Source organism: Catharus ustulatus, chromosome 16 (genome assembly GCF_009819885.2).
Source record: "Catharus ustulatus isolate bCatUst1 chromosome 16, bCatUst1.pri.v2, whole genome shotgun sequence".
Lineage (NCBI taxonomy): Eukaryota > Metazoa > Chordata > Aves > Passeriformes > Turdidae > Catharus > Catharus ustulatus.
Genome location: NC_046236.1, coordinates 7,268,538 through 7,286,042, shown reverse-complemented (window position 1 = coordinate 7,286,042; position 17,505 = coordinate 7,268,538). Strand labels below are relative to the sequence as shown.

At 41.8% G+C, this 17,505-nt stretch overlaps 1 protein-coding gene across 4 annotated transcripts in view; it reads left to right on the top strand.

Annotated features, from left to right (window-relative positions):
- Positions 1-3,553: 3,553 nt before the first annotated feature.
- Positions 3,554-17,505, top strand: part of SHISA9 (shisa family member 9) — a 175,598-nt gene continuing 161,646 nt past the window's right edge. Inside the window, exons 1-3 of one of the 4 annotated variants that reach the window (XM_033074415.2) lie at positions 3,554-3,629; positions 4,758-5,357; positions 12,445-12,572. In XM_033074415.2, coding sequence (XP_032930306.1) covers positions 4,834-5,357; positions 12,445-12,572 — 652 coding nt within the window. In that variant the 5' untranslated portion in view covers positions 3,554-3,629; positions 4,758-4,833. Of the gene's footprint in view, positions 3,630-3,763; positions 3,864-4,179; positions 4,317-4,398; positions 5,358-12,444; positions 12,573-17,505 lie in introns of those variants that run through there. The other 3 variants (XM_033074414.1, XM_033074412.1, XM_033074411.2) reach the window with 3 other exon arrangements.

Genomic DNA, 17,505 nt, shown 5'->3' with positions numbered 1-17,505 from the left:
TGATTCAGAGTGTTTACAGTATTTGTGAATCATAGGACATTCTTCAGTATCTATAAACATTATGTCACTTGTAACCTCCTTGGTAAAACACACTTCTTTAACTCTTTCTTGAAAGAATTCTTTAACTCATGTCTGCTAAGACACTTCTTCCAGGTCTAAGCTTCCCTGGTGCTGCCCATCAGACATCTTCCACACTCAACTAACTGTTCCTTTAAAGAGTGATTGCAAGACTGCTGCCACTTGGTCTGGAACAGAAGAATCATTATTTCTGTTGTCCAGCCACAAAACATTTTGTATCTACCTCCAGACACCCCACTGCAGCATGAAATGACTACCAAGGAAACAGACGTTGACTGCTTCATTCCAGTTTCCACATGACATTTCTTATCACAAAATACCTTTCACATCAATATTGCCTGAGATCAGGCCTGTCTAGCTGCCTTTTTTTTCCCTGACAGATATTCACAGCTCTGCAATGTCTGTTAATAATAATGATTGAGCTATAGGGCATTTCATGGGAATTAATGATTGCTAAAAGCTCCATTGACTCAGTGCTCAGCAAAGGAGTATTTTCTCTGTCAGGTAATCAGTCCCAGGGAAAGACTCAAAGGTTGCATTGACATTGTTATTATCAACAAAAATAAAACACAGAATTGCAAGTGCTCCATGGGTGTGGAAATTGGGGTGGACAGGGAGCTGGCTTCACCTGCAGATGCAGAGAGCTTCAGCTTCAAATCCTAGCTAGGAGACACCTAGCTAGGAGCCAGGACATCCTTTGACATCGTGGTGAGAGAACAGAGAGAAGAGTTGTCTCATGGGAACTCACATGTTAACCAGTTTGTTACAAATGGGGTGTTGTTCTTGGTTTTGATGTATGGTTGGCTAATTGCCAGCTACATCTATGGTTCTGTTCCTTCTCCTCATTATTGACTGGATCCTGCACCCTCCATCCCATCTATACCTCTGTGCTGTCTGGGATCCCAGGTCTGTGGAGGTTGTCCCTTGTACCGTGTGGATTCTATGTTTGTTACGCTTACATTAAAAGTTCTTTGTTTTGAGGCAGCTCCATCATTCCTGTCTCTCTATATATATATTACACCATGGACTCCCTGGCTGGCCTGGTCCTGTTGTGGCTGCCCTCAGCAGCTATACACATGGTCTAGTTGTTCTGTACTCTTCACATTTGCTACCACCTCAACATTCAGGTCAACTCACCGACTTCCCTAATTTTAATCTTTTTCAAACTCTCTTATTTACATTAAAAACCCTGCAAGAATCAGTTGTGTACAATTCCACACAGAAGTCAATAAACAGAGTATATGCAGCTTACATGTGACAAGAGTATACGTTGCTACTGAATTTACCAGAAAAGGTAAGGCCTATTTTGTAGGTAAAAGCTGAACCACAAGCATTGCCATTGCTTCACATCATCTTGGTGAAAACAAGTCAAACAAATTGGGGGGAAATATAACAAGAATTTTGTATACAACTGGTGTCTAAAATAAGAATTCCACTTAAATGGATATTCACTTGAGTAAAGAGAACTCTGTAGGTTCAGGTTGAACCATTCATCCTCTTAGTTATTTCAGAGGCAAAGAACATTCCTTATGGGATAAATCTGTAGAAGAGTAGGTAATTATTACTTGCCTTAAAGCAATGTCAAAAAGAGAAGTCTTGAAATTCTTGAAGTCTTGAAATTCTTGAAGTCTTGAAAGTGGAAGATGATGGTGTGGAATGGGGAAATCTTTCATGTTTCTCAACTTGTTAGCAGAACTGAAATAAATGAGACATTTATTGACTAACTTTATCACACAATAAAATCACACAATGACCCAAAACGTGTCTCAGTACTGTGTGTAATACTTCTCTCACTAGTTTTATTTCTGTTATTGTAACTAATGGGTTTATATTTTGGTCATGCAGGTGTTCTTAGAAATATAATGCTATGAAGCCATTGGAGCGCACTGACACAGGTCTAGTAAAAAGGATTTGTGCCCCAGTCTAGAACAACTCCAGTTTGCTATTGGAATTCTAAGACACAGGACAGCTAAAATAACTTCACTACTAATACAACTAACTGGCAGAGAGAGCATAACAATTGAAGTAACTTACCATTAATTAAGGATAGCATGATTTATGGGTTCTGGGTTCCATGAGTCTGATCCAAAATCTCCTGGTGCTATGGAAAATGTTTTTTTTTTCAAGGAGGTTTGATCACCCTCCTGTTTTCTCCCAAGCACATGCCACTTAGGGTTGAGTTCTGATCTCATGGACCTGAATCCCACAGATGTTAGGTGCTAGCCTAAATCCTTCGGGCTTCTTTTTTGTAGGGGAATTCTTAAGGAAAACCCTAGGAACTCAGCAAAACAAGAAACTTGTACCATATTTAGTCAGGATTAATAACCCATAAAATAAATCGGTTTTAGATGTTATTATTTCCACACATGTATAGCACTAATCATGCAAAATATTTAAGCAGCTTTTTAGCCATCAGATCAACAGGGAAACTTGCATAATCTTAAGTGCTTGACAGACTGGACCTTAAATGTCTCTAGATGTAATAATAAGTATGGAAAAGATTCATTTTGTGCGGTATTTTCAGCACAAACTGCATCACAAAGTGTTAAATAATAAATAATAGCAGAGAGAAGTATGCACAAGGGAGGAATGATATGATTTCAGAGGAGACTTGAAAGGGGATGTTGATGAGGTGGAGGTTTTAAGAATTAAATATTAAAACCCAGAAAGGCTGTTTTTTGGCTGGGGCTGATTGTTTTTCTGTGCTGAGAAATAAAGGGGCTTTCTAACCTACCTCCTGAACAAAGATGCCAGGCTTACTGTCAAACTGTGCGGTGGAATCATCACTGTACTTAGAGTCTATTTTTAAGAGAAGGCAGAGGATTGCAATTAGCTAACTACAGCCCTCTCCGATTCCAAACGTCTGCTTTGTCCTCTGCCTCACCTTTCTGTTTATTTACCGCGTAACAACTGCACACGGACTTGGCCCAAGTTCCTGAAGAGCGCCAGGGATGCGGAGGGAGAGGGAGGGCAGGATGGCATGGCAGAGCCCCAGCACAACAGCCTTCCCCAGAGCCAGGAGCAGCCCCCAGGGCCCGGCAAGGCGCTCCCAGCCGTGCCCCGAGGAGAAGGGAAGCGGCACCAGCCCACACTGTTAAATCATGCCTTAGTGGGCTTATTTCCTACATTTGGTGGCAGCATAGTATTCAGGATAATATTATTGCTACTTGCACAGGTTACTGCTGAACCAAATGACAGAGATGAGAGAGTTAAGTAACAGGGATGAAGAGTGAATCACTAAAAAGTCTTTCCCAGAGTCAGTTCTCTGTTTGGGGGGAAGTTATTTCAATTCTGTATCTCGCAAACAACCCGCTGCCTCACCGTGTCCTCTGGAGCCAACTGACTGACATTATAAGGAGATTTTTAAATAAATGATGTGTAGGAGCAGCTCATGTTTAGCAGACAAAGCCCTGCTCGGCAGCACGCACTGCGAGCCCCTGTACCTGTGCTGGGCACGCCGGGGCCGGGGCAGCGCCCGCTCCCGCCCGGCCCTGGCAGAGGTGCGGCCCATGGACGCCGCTCCGCCCGCCGCACCTGCCCTTGCCTCGCAGGTGAGTGCGTCCCCGGAGAGCGCTCGGAGAGGAGTTCCCGGGAGAAGGAGCGCTCTACTTATCGGCAGAGGAGCTTTCCTGCCGCGGAGCTGCCCCCGGCTCGCCCAGCGCAGCCCGGCCCGGCTGCCCGTTCCCCGCTCGGCGCGGGCTGAGGGAGGCAGGGGCGAGGAGGCGCTCCCGCGCTTTTGGAGACGCACCTGTGGGGAGCGCCCGCCGGGGCGGGAAGTCTCTTATGTAAGGGATGGCGGGGAGCGGGTGAGGGGGGCGAGGCGGGGGTCGGCTCTGCGGCGGGGCTGATGCGAGGAGGGAGAGCCCCACAAAAAGGCTGGAAGGGAGGAAGAGAGAGAGGTAGAGAGAGGGAGAGAGGGAGAGGGAAGGGAGGAAGGGAGAAGTCGCCGGCCCCTCAGCGGGGCTGCCGGAGGGGACAGGCGGGCGGGCAGCCCCGTCTTTGGCACGCAGCTTCCCGCGGCCGCCTCACAGGACGGGCTGGGCTCTCCGCGCTGGCCCCGCGCTCGCCCGCCCGCCACGGCGCATCCTTCCTTCCCCGGCGCTGGATGCCGCGGCGGGTCCGTCCAGCCTCCCGCACCCTGCCCTGGCAGCCCGGCCCCGGGCGGGGCGAGGCGGGCACCGCGGGTGTCTGAGGGAGTTTTGCGAGAGACCGCGCCGGGCTCCGCAGGGGAGCGGAAGGTGGGTGCCCCCGGCGCCCCACGCTGGCACCAGGCTGCGCGGGGAGGCTCCTCGCTCGCCCTCTCTCCTCCTCCCGCCCCTGCAGCGCGCTCTCCTCAGCCCTCCCGCTTGGCGGCCCCTCCACGCCCCTCTCGCCAGCCCGGCGCGGTGCCCCGCACACGCCGCCGCCACCTCCACCCCTCGGTCCTCCTCTTCCTCCTCCTCCTCGTCCTCCTCCTCCTCCTCGTCCTCCTCCTCCTCCTCCCGCGCTCCCTCTCACGCGCACTCCGTTCCACAAGTGCCGCGCGCTCGCTGCTCCGGAGCGGAGCGGAGCGGGGCCGGGCTGCGGACCCTGCCGGGGGCTGCGGACCCTGCCCGGCCCGTTCGGGGCTGTCCGTGGTGCTGGAGGCGAGCGCGGGCTGAGCGGGCGCCCGGCCCCTGACGGAGCCCCTTTATGTTCAGCTCCTGGCGCAGCGCAGCATCCAGCAGCTCGAGCGGCGGCGGCAGCAGCATCGCTGAGCCGGGGCTGGGAGGCAGAATGGAAGGCTTTATTCGGCTGCTCTTCGGCTACTTGGTGGCGGACCTTCTCACGCTGGTGTGTCGGGCTCAGGAGAAAGCTGGCCAGCAGCTGGGGAGCTTTGTGGTGCTCTCGGGAGGAAACCACTCCAGCCTCGGGGAACAGATAGACCCCTCCGAGCCACCTCCCACCCCAGACTTCTGCAGGGGCTACTTTGACGTGATGGGGCAGTGGGACCCCCCCTTTAACTGCAGCTCGGGAGAGTTCATCTTCTGCTGTGGCACTTGTGGCTTCAGGTTTTGCTGCAAGTTCAAGAAGACAAGGCTGGATCAAAGCACCTGCACAAACTATGAGACGCCGTTGTGGATGAACACTGGGAAGCCTCCTTCCCGCATAGACGACCCTCTGCATGACCCTACCCGGGATAAAACCAACCTTATTGTCTACATCATCTGTGGGGTTGTAGCAGTCATGGTACTGGTGGGGATCTTCACCAAACTAGGGCTGGAGAAGGCGCACAGACCCCAGCGGGAGCACATGTCCAGGTAAGGCAGAGTGCCAGGCAGCAGGGTCCCTGTCCCCCCTGCCTCCTGCCCAGCCCCTAGAGAGGACACAGGAGCCCATGTGTCCCTGCCAGACAACTCCTGCCAGGCAGGCTGTATTCCCCTGCAAGGCGACTGAGAGAGACCAACTTTGCTGAGCAGAGCTCCTGAGGTGCCCCCAGCCTGGGTTATCACAGAACATGCATATTGAGGAAGACTAGGGATAATTGTGGAATCTGCACAGACAGTAGTCCATTTTTATCTGCAGTGCCTGACCCTCTCCCTAACAAGATCCAGCAAGTGTTCCCAGATATACTGTGCATAAATAGAAAAACAAAAAAAAATTCTGAAACCAGCAACACTGAATTATAGAAAGCCTGATGCATTCCCTCTTCCGACAGTTTCAAAGATTGAAAAATGTTTTTACTTCTCAACAGAAGGATGTAAACAAATACCATCTCACCCTCCCTCTCCAGCTGCAAAGTGGTTTTGGCAGGACCTTCCCTACTCCCCCAGCCCTTGCAAGTGTGTGAGCTATTTGTAAAATTTCTAAGCTGTGAAAATGAGTCAGGGTGGAAGGGAAGAGGAAGACATAAAAAGGAAAAGCTATTGTAGAATTTCTTAACATTTTTTCAGTTACTGTTGAGAGGTAAAAAATGGAATATGAAAGTCTTGCCTCATCCATGTATGTGTGTGTTCTAACTCTGTCTCCACAGTGTAATGGCTGAGTTATATCAAAGAGAACCTCCCCCACCTAGAGTTAGGCATGCTGTGTACCATCTACTCCAGATCCTGGCTGCCTAGTGGTGGATAGGTAGGTGGGCAACTCAGGACAGAGCCCAGTGTCTTTAGCAGCAAATTCCAAACCCAGATTGTCACAGCAGTTCAAAATCAAGGCATAACACATTTGTCAAGTTTGCAGCCTGTCTGATTCTTTATGCTAATCCCAGGCACATGAAAGTAAAGCAGATGGGAGAAAGGCATTAAAAAAGGCAAACATATCCATTAAACAGTCTAAATAGATCCCAGCATATTGGGCAACTTTAGTGTTGAAATGCAATGAAAGGATACCTTCTACTGGACATGCAGTGTGGCAGAAAACTTCCTCTTGCCCTGACTGCTAATGATGTAGCTCACACTCTTTAAGGCTTAGATGAAGAGTCATCCTTTGAAAGACAGTCCAAGAGATCAACTCAACATCTGGAGCCTCCTTTTTACTAAAGTTTCTGCATGACTTTTTGATTAACTGCTTAATCTGAAATGAACAGAGAAAGTCACAGAATTACTCCTGAAAATGCATCACCAGTCCATGAGCTATTATTTACTATTTATAAACTGGCTGATATGGATATGCTTTACTACTGAGGAAAAAAGCACATTGCAGAAATTTCAGTCAACAGCGTGTGTCAGTGATACTTCTGCAGAGATGGGTTTTGTTGAGGAAGGTATGATAATCCTTTAGACATTTTGAATATAAATTGAGAAAAACAATACATAGGTCCCAATTTGTTTTTAAAATTTTAATCTAAAGAGCTTGTTCGCAAAAAGCTCTCCCTTGCTTCAGTGTCTCTCTGTAGTGTCTTTGTGCAGGCAAAAGAGGGCTCGTAACAGTCACAAAGCCCAGAACAGAGTGGAGAAGCTATAAGCCATCCCTGCAAATTATGGCTTAAATAGGTCCTGCTTCTGTGAGTCGAAATATTTGCTATCTAAAGTACAGGTGTGAAGTATTATGAAAGGATATTCTGTCTCAGTTTATGGAAGTAGAATTACAGGGGATTGGAAAATCATTCTGATATCCTTGAGTCATGTATGCATAAAGATTAGGTTTCTGAAGTGGGTCTTAGCAAAGGTCGTCTGTTACCTTGATTATTTAACAGCGTCTGTGATCTTGTACATGAAACTGTTCAAGGCAGGATTATATAGAAACTTGGAAAGTCATGATCACATGGAAAAACAGTCACCCACTCAGTACACATAATAGCTAGTCATGTTCTGAAAAAGAAGATCTATAGCTTTTCTTTTTTTTTAAAGTTCTCTCTTATTCCAGTTGTGGGATGGGTTTAACATTAATTTGAAAAGGAATTAGATTTGTAAATCCCTTTGGCAATCTATAAATATATTCATTGAGTGAAGAATTGAAGTAACCTCTTAGTCCTCGACTGAGTGTTTAACTAAAATATTCCATTATAGCTCATTTTACACTACTAATGTTCTGAAAAAAGACTGCAATTCTTAAAAAATACTTTATCTGTTCAAACAGTTAATAGTACCAACAACTGATATAATATATAGGCTGTTCATAGTCACCTTCTTTTGTAACATTTATCACTACAGTATCAGAAAAACAAAACAAAACAGAACACCTCCTATGTTGTTTTTTTTTGTATTGAACCTTGTTAATAAGCAGAAGTTTAATACATTGGGAGTGTGAGGTAGGCCAAAGCAAAAGTACTAAGTGTTACTCCATTTTAGCTGGCAGCAAGAAACACACAGACAATGATTTGTCATCTACTTTCTTAGCTAAGATTGTCTCCTTTCCCTTGCCTAGCCAATGGCTACATGAAACATTTGAATCCCCCTCATTTCTGTGAACGAATTCACCTAGGAAAGAGTTAGCACTGCTTGTCAAAAAAGACAATGCATAATGGAAACTGCTTCTTTTTTAATGGGGGGCTGATTTTTTAAGAAAAATTAACAACTGAGTACATACAACTGGTGTAAATGATACATTTCCATTTTCAATTTACTAAAAATATTTCAAAATATGAACAGAGACCTGACACGTGGGAATAAGAACATTGACTTCTAAATAGGAAGCAAAACTGTGCCACACTTAAATTCCTTGCATTGCTTCATCTTGCAGCCAGTAGATCTGCTGTTGAAGTAAGACACTGCTGTGTGTAAGAGTGGTACAATGTTAATAAAGAAAACTTTCTTTATTAACTGAGCATAGTTTCCATACAGCTGCCTTTCATTAAATTTTGTTTACTACTATACCAAAACAAACCAAGAACACTCCATTAACTTCCCTGAATTTTCCTGAAATATTTGACAATGATAAAAGCATTGTGGAAATGTATTTAATTAGTGAAAAACATATATAGGAAAAAGTCTCTATTGAGCAAGTCCCTTTAGAAAAAAACTCAAGGCTTGTCATTTTTCAGAGAGTTTGTTCCTTTCATATTGAGGAAACAGGCCAGCTATGGCACTGTTGACGTTTTCTTTCTGTTGGCACAGAACTGTAAATCTGGGAGATGAATGTAGAGAGGGGAGTACAGAATTAACTCTGCATTGTATATTTAATTTTAGATCTTGCATGTTTTGTTTCTCTTCAGTTTAAAATTTTTTCTCTGATTGTAAAAGGAGATGAGTATTCCCTTCAGCTACAGTGTCCAAGACTAATCAGTAATGGTAGTACCCAGAGTAGCTCTTCCTTTGCTCTCCTTTTTCTCCTATTTTTGAGGAGAATAAGGAAATCAGATGGTGTAGGAGGGAGCTATGGCAGAGGGAGGGAATGTGGCAGTGTTGTGCCTGAGAGGACACAGATTTGATCTGCCTGCTGAAGCAGACCAGGAGCTTCGTTAGGCATACGAGGGCAGCACGTTCTTGCTTCTTGAGACTACACCAATGGGCCTGCCAGGCTCCATCAGGTCAAGTGGAGAATTTTCTCTCAAAAATGAATAGAAAATGAAAAAGCTTTACCTCTGTTGCATGGAGGAGATTATTCTGTAAATATAACTGTGCCTTTGCACCTTCCTTAATCCTTGTGGAGAATGTGCAAACAAACCAAGAACTGAAAGGACAATGTTTACAATCATGCTCTTATGCTGTAACTCCTGTTTTTTTAAACAGTTATTCTGACAGTGTGTTAGAAGTCCTCCAAATGTTGTGAACCATCTGAGCTCTTCTGTCTTCCTTCACAGGGAAGAAAGTGCCCAGTGCTGAGCTCAGGAGTGAAGTCTTTTATTGATCATTTAAAAGACATGTAGTTCAGACCAAAAATAGCCTGACTTGCCAAAATCCTGAATCCTATGTGTGAAATTATTTCTCTTATGGGTTTTGACTCAGTTTTGGAGGCAAAATATGACAAGTGACCTTTCATGAAATAACCTGTGTTTCAACTTCTTTCAGTTTGTATCCATAAGGTATGGGTACAATGCCTGGCTCCACATACTTCACAACACCCCAAACCAGTATTACATATCCAAAAAGAAAAATCTTATGGCAAGAGAAATGCTGAAATTTTGTGGTACTTGGATAGTTCTGGACCATGAACTCCTCTGTAGGTAACACTTCTCCACTTTTGTAATACTACAATCAATATCACTGCACAGGTCTTCATCATACTGCTCCCTGATTAGTTATCTTGCACTTTGCATTTTCTTAAAAAATCATCCAGTATATCATACTGTAGGTAAAGACCCTCAGTATAAGTTTAACTTTTTACTGGGACTGACTATAAAAATTTCTTCAGATAATGAACAAAATCTATGACTATATTTAGGTGAGATAAATGCATGAAGGTATTTTAAAAGTCTCCTGGCCTATGTGGAATTTTTCAAAGCAAACATCTGTTCAAGGATTTTGTCATGTACTAGGGAACAAGCCTTCCTTTATCCATTTCATTATATGGGCAAATCCCTAAAAGAACAAAATGCAGGTACAGCATTTCCTTTGTACTTCAGTGATACTGAAGCTGCTACACATTTTTAACTCTCTCTGACATCAGTGGGGAATAAGGACATGCTCTCAGTTTTGTGAGCTGTTCTGCCTGAGAAGATTGTACAACTTTGGCTAACACAGTATAGGTGCTGTGTTTTTAAAAACAGAACTTGATGGTGAGTAGTTCATCTTTTCTTAATGCAGACGAGGGAATTCCTTGAAAATAATTTGAAAAAAGCCACCCTAAATTAGTAGAAAATGTAGCAGTTTCATAGACAGGCAGTAGTTCATCTGCCATCATACAGGGTATTATTTAAAGTCTAGAGAAAACAGTATTTACCATCAGATTAAGAGCAATGAGGAAAGGATTTCTGAAAACCCACTCTCACAGAATTGGGAAATACTTAGATCTCACAGTTTTAACTCCCATACCTGAGTTAGGAACTTTAATTTACTTTTTTTCCCTTCCCAAAAGTGTGTCCAGATGCCTCTTGAATTAGAATTAATATTGATGTCAATAATTTCCTCTGTGTAGAGACATATTTGCATAAATTGACAAGATATTAATGGTTTTGGTCCTCACTTATTTTAAATTGTTTTTGCAATATAATGCTTTCCTTTTGCATAATTTCTACATGTCTTTGTGAGATCTATTCTGTTGAATTTTTATTATTCTGCTATGTAGGCCAGCTCTGCTATTTCTGCTGTATAAGCACTGCTTCAAATGGGAGCATTACTCTGAGACCATTAATCATATGGTTACTGTCTTCTGACCTTTTCCAGGATCAACAGAGTATTCTCTAACATGTTGATCACAACTGTAACTAATATTTTAATAACAATGTTAGCCATAAACACAAGAAAATATCAGTATTGTTCAGCTGTGTACCCAAACATGTTCCAGCAATCTAAAAGCAAAATCCAGCTCAGAATTTCTCTCTGTAACTTAAACAAAGCTACCTACTTTTAAATATTAAAAAGTATAGTGCTGCTTGATTGAGAAATCATAATATCACAGAAGTGGAGGAGCTAGAGGGCACTTGCCATGGCTTTCACCAAGGAATGTGCTTTTTTTTTAAAAAAATTGTTTATTAGTTTATGAGCTAGTATTTCTTGATGCAGTGTCTGGGACACTGTATATAATTTTGCAGAAAATTAACATAAACTGGGCATAGTGCCCAGAAAATTTGTGCGCACCCTTAAAAGTTGCTCAAGAGGTCTAACAATTAAAAACAATAAAACAAAAAGGAGGTAAATAATGGTCCATTATACACTGACCTGAAAAGAAAAGATTTGCACTGAACCCTGAAGACAGTGGTAACACATACTATAGCTTTCCTTTCCTAAGGCAACAGCTTCTGCAGGTGGGCCAATTATTTCCTAGTGCACAGCAGTTCAGCAGGTAGCTCTGGCACATAGCTAAGGGCTAATCCTGCTCCTGTGGAACTCTGGCAAAATAGCACAGACACAGACACAGTTAGATGTTGCCATGCTGGGACTTTCAGAGCATAAAACTTGGTCAGTAACTCCGGCTCCACAGGCTCATGCAGGTGTGTGTGCTTATGTGCGTGCCTAAGGATGGGCTTGTGCTCAGCAGGACACGGGGCAGTGGAACTGGTCCTTACAGTGCCCAGAGCAGGAGGAGTTTCTCAGACTGCCTGCAGCTCTGCAGGGCAAGCCCACAGCCAGCACCAGGCTGGGCTTGGCCTAACTGAGGAACCTTTTGCTTACTCCCTCTTTGCTAGCACAAAGCTTTCATCCTGTTTCCGAACTGCCTTCAAAGGAGCAGGGAGTGTTCCTGTGCAAGCTCTGCTCTATGTTAAAGACTAGGACACTCACAGAAGTTAGAAAAAGACCTTTTTGATCTCCCCATCTGAATAAGAAATCCTTAGATCCCTGCTTACTGGATTTCTGCATGGTAGTTAGATGACTTTTCAACTTGAGTGACATTTTTGAATGAGAACTGTGAAGACCACTGTGTTGTGTATACTAATTGCAAATGCACGTCTGAGAATTTATTTTGAAAAGAGTAATCTAGGTGTGAAGATAAGCAGTTTGTGAAAGGTGTAGCCATTGGCTAAGTGCTGAGGTGCTCAGTTTAACCAGGATGGCAATAATGGTACTGAGCACATGCAGTGTCAGAACTCTGCAAGGCTCAAGGAGCTTAAATTATGTTCCTCCAAAGCCAAGATACCTAAAGAACTTAATGTATTTCTGTGTTTTACTTCTAGCACAGTAAGACAGCCTAAAAAGAGCCTTAGGTGTGAAGTCTGACAATGAATTTACTTCGCTGCATTTACTGTGAAGGGAGCTGGTTGCTCCAGCAGACATTATGACTGACTGCATCACAAACTGAAATAGATCTTGGAACATATTGTTAATGCCTTACAGATTTTGCAGATTCATTCTGGGTTTGTTTGGTTTTCAGGGCTCTTGCTGATGTTATGCGACCTCAAGGTCCTTGTACAACAGATCATATGGAAAGAGATCTAAACATTGTAGTACATGTGCAGCATTATGAAAACATGGAGACAAGACCTCCTCCAAATAACTTACGTAAGTTGCATTTTACCTTTATCAATACCTGGAATGCTGGCACTGAAAAGATCATTTTGAAACTAATATCACTGAATGTCAATTGAGGATCAGCAGTACGTGGGTTCTTGCAAATTAGAAATAGTCATTTTCTCGGAATCAGAAAAATTTAGTTTCCTAGTGCAGACTAGTGCAACAGTGGGAGAAGTAAATTTTGAACAGGAGAATTAGTTTGTTTTTTAGTTAGTTTTAAATATTTAATTTTAATTAGTTTTCTTGGTTGACTAATATTGGTTTTGTATCTTTGTATCTTCAACCTATTGGTTTTGCTCAGCTCATCAGCCTTTGCCTTATTCTGTGTTTTGTTTTACCAAAATAGAAATTGTTGTGGTTACAGCTGAATTTAACAATATGTTTCATAGAGCTGTAACATCCAGTAGCAAAGTGGTCTCATTAGGCTGTTAGATCATATCCACTAGTATAATAATTAAACACTTCCCTGGATAGCATCAAGTTGTATGTAGTTGTCTGGGGTTACAATGCAGGATGGTTTTAATTTTCTCAAAGGAAAGATAAGAGAATATTATTTTAATTTTTACATAATATTTTTATTCTGTATCTGTTATTACATGTTTATGTTATTGAAGGCAAGAAAAAAGTACACCTTGGAGCTTCAGGTGAGATATGGTGACATTTCAAGTGGTTCTGAAGTCCTAGGCAACTTATTTTCCCACTCTGTATTAGAGCACAGTACAGATCTTTCTCATGCTCAGATACATATTCCTCTTGTGATAGACAATGCCACTGCAAATTTAATTGGAATACTTATTTATGTAACTTATATTCAGCCATATCTTAAAAATATATATATATGTATATATATATATACACCAAATCAGGTTCAATATATTTATAAAATAAAAAGGTGTAATTCAAGAAAGTTTAGATTGTTAGGCAGTGGGTGGCTATATTCTGTGCTGTAGATCAGTGTAGATGTGCATTTTACTGCAAATATATACTTCTCCTGCATTGGTATTTGCATTTTGAAACATTTGAAGTATATGTACTCATCTTTTCCTTAACTATACAAAGAAAGTTTGCTTATGTTTGGAGTTTTATTTGGACTGCATTGTGGAGTTATTGGTGCTTTTTTTGGTGGAAGGGTGTAAAGGGAATGGGAGAAAGAGCAGCTCCACGTGCTGCCTGTGCTGCTGGTGCCTGCTTTGTGAGAAAGGCTGATGGCCATTCCCTATGCATCCCTTTACAGAGAAAAGGGAGGGAATCAAAGCTGTGCCCCCGAATAAAGCTGCCACATACAGAGAGATGTGACACCTCATCATGTGACACCTCATCTGTCTGCCCTGCTCTCCAGCACAGAGCTTCCACCTGGGACTCTGCAGATGGGCAGTGCAGAGAGGGAAGCTCACACACTCTCCTGTGTGAAAACACCACTTCTGGAGGGGAACCTAGGCTGCTCCCTCAGTCAGAGGTGCTCTAACACCCTGCAGCTTGACTTCTGAAGGGTTAAGGAAGTGGGAATGTGCACTGCATCTCTTTGCACTGAGATGCTTTGTCTGAGCAAAGCTCCTCCTGATGTCTGATCCTTCCCATGACAATGTTTGCAGGAATGGTACCAAATAGTAATGAAGTTTGGGTCTATTATTTTGTCTCACATGTGAAGTGTTTATTCAGAATCCCAGTTAATGAAGGAGGTGGAAAGTTAAGAGGTTCTTGCTGCATTGATTTTATCTAGATTTTTGTAATGATCACACTGAGGTATTTTGCTTAAAACTCTTTGTATATACTACAATATACAACATAACACAGCAAACCTTTAAACTCATTGTTTCTCAGATTTGAATTCAGATTTAAGCCTTGCTTCTAGGAACTCTTGCATATAAATGCAGCTCAGGCCACACAGGTATTGCATCAAGAAAGAAAAAAATACACATTTAATAGGATGTTAATTTATGCTGACCCCAGACAGCCATACCACCTCTGTCTCAGAATATGGCCCTCTGGCACAGAGGGAAGAATTATATGTGAAGCAGCATTTGCACCACTGCAGTTTACAACACAAAAGCACTACTGCTACTTGGGAGCTGTCCTAATCCTTTGGGTCATCTATAGGGGCAGTCCCAACAATGCTTCTTATACATCTCAGGCATTCCTGCTACAGAAGGAAACCTCAGAAGCCAGCAGCTCTGATGGTAATTGTTTCAGTCTTTAATCAGCTTTATGCATTAACTCAATAGTTTTAGATTGTTAAGTGCAAAGCTTCAAGTGGGGAAATTACTCAAGGCTTTCTATAACCAGTATTGCATATATTTTCTTCATAACAAGTGGATTGTTCTTCTGTATTTGTTGCCATTTCATTCTCATAAACTCACATGAAACTTGATTAAATGACCTATTAGAATTAGCCAGAACATCACAAATGATTGAAATCTGTTTGAAAATGTGGAAAAGATCTTTATATAAAGACAAAATTATTAAGACAAATTTTCCAAGGTCATTATCTTAGCAAATCAGAATTTTATAGTGAGGTTCTGAAACACTGCAAGAGTGGATATTACAGGTAGAAACTTTGGCAGTGAAGCATTACCTACTACCAGTGCTGGAAAAGTGACAGGCTTTTTGGGGTACTTTTAAATATGCAAATAAACCAGAGTGAATCACAGCTTTCATAAAAACTCTATTCCAGTTTTTGTACTTATACACAGAAAATGAAAAGTGTAAAATTATTGCATCATAAACTTTAATACATATTTTTAAAGTTTTCTAAGTTACCACTTTCTATCTACTTGCCATCTCATAATGAGACTTAAATATTTGATGCTGATGTACTTTTCACATTGATCTATAAATGTGAATAGGACAGGAGGAATTTCTTAGTCATTACATATCTTTTCCATATTGTGTCTTTCAGACAAGCTGTTGAAGGCCAAACATTATTAAAAATGTTCTAATTTGAATGTTCATTTGCTCTTTCTGTCCTCTTGAAAACAATCTGGTGATGTTGCCAACATGTTCTGGAAGTGTTTTGTGAAGGGAAGCTCCTTTGTCAAAATGACAAACTTCACATGGTCTCTGACACGGAAAATGAGTGTATTTCTGCTTCTGGACTGTTTGTCCAGAGGACAGGGATTTTCTCTGATGTCTGCAGCTATTTGCCAGAACTGCAGGCCAGTGGAAGGCCAAAAGCTCTGTTCAGAGTCTTGCAGTTTACTCAGTTTCTTGTCTCTTCTATTTTGATATTCAAGAAAGAACAGACATTTTGGAGGTTCCCAAAAAACACAGGTTTTTCTTTGCTCACGTGAATCCAGATTTTTTGTAAAAGCTATTTTGTCCTTAGTGGTTGTCATAATTTTCTTCCACTACTGTGCTTTCCTTAGGACTGCTTTTCTGTCACCCCCTTCATTCATACACATTAGAATGTGGTGGTGCTTTGTAAACAAGCAGCAGCTATCTATCAAGAAGTGTAGCATTCAAGTCTCCTACCATGAGATGTTAAATAAAAGAAAGTAAAAAAGTTATGTTAAAAACATCAAACCAAAAGCAAACTTTTCTGCAGAATTTGAGTTGTCGTGTTCATCTGTGATTTTAAGGAATCCTAAGAAATCAGCAGTATTCAAGGTACTCTTTTCTCTTCTTGTTTTGGGATTTTTTCTCTTTTTTTTTTCTACTTACTGTGTTAGAAGTAAGGGATTTATTTAACTTGTTGGGATTATAACACTGATGGAGTGAGAGTTAGGAGGCTTCATAGCTACATCCTCATTTCTGAAACGTGATTACTGCTATTATTTCTGATTCATGATCTATAATAGCAGAGTGAAAAAATGCTTTGGTTGGTGCAATTCAGTCACTTTTCCTAATGATCAGTAAAAGCTCTATTACTCTTTCCCAAGAACAGCCTTGCACTAGTAAATTTAAACAATTTATGCAGGCTTCCATGACAAAGGTGATTTTAAAAGGAAGCCAATTATAGATTTAGGAGTTTTTTAAGATGAAAAATGCTTTTAGTTAGTTTGACATGTATGAATTATTTCTCTGTTTTGAATTAAATTTTAAAAAAGTGGATTTTAAACACATGATTCAAAGAAATGTTGCACTGTTTCAAATGGCCAGTTTTAATAGTGTCTAAAGATTTGAAGCACATGTGATTAAAATGACCTTTTAAAAAATATATTCAGCATTGTGTTTGCTGCTGCATTTGATTGTCAGTTGTCCTGGATACTTACTAACAACAAATGCTAATGCTGAAAACAAAGCTATGCCATCTCTATAACTGATGGCTTATGATAAGTTAACTTCTGTTTTTTCTTTATTTCTGGGTTGAGGCAGTAGGCATTTAAATAGGATGATATTTTTTGAAGTCTTTTTACATTAGAATAAAATTCTGTATTGCATATCCCTGTTCTTCCCATTTCTGCACATAGAAACTCAGCCTGTGTTTTCCAGTGGCAGGAACTGTCACTAGTTTGACACTGTGAAAATAGAATTCACAAGAATATTTTTCAGTCTTTCATCGCTAATGAATAAGCTTTTTCTGTTGTTGCCTTTGGCAAATTAATTATGTTACATACGTAATACGTTTAAATCAGATGATTCATTGTCTTGCATTGCCTGAATGTAATTCCTACCATTGGTCATTGGAAATAAGCAGGGAGGCTTACTAAGAAACTTCAGTAAAGAGAAGTCCTGTTGTTCCAAATGTAAAACTCCTGGAGCATATCAAAGATGAGAAGTGATTTGCTTACACAGTAACCTGGCCAGCTGTTGGCAGTGGTTGTTGAGGATGTGGAGCATTGCTGTAACCTTGTGCTCCTGGTGGCAGGGCCTTGCAGCTCCACCAAACCCCTTTCTGCAAAATGCAAAGCACTGAGCCAATAACACTGTTGGGTTTCTTTGGTGTCTGGCTTGTTTGATTACAGTGAAATGCTTTTTTAGGCCT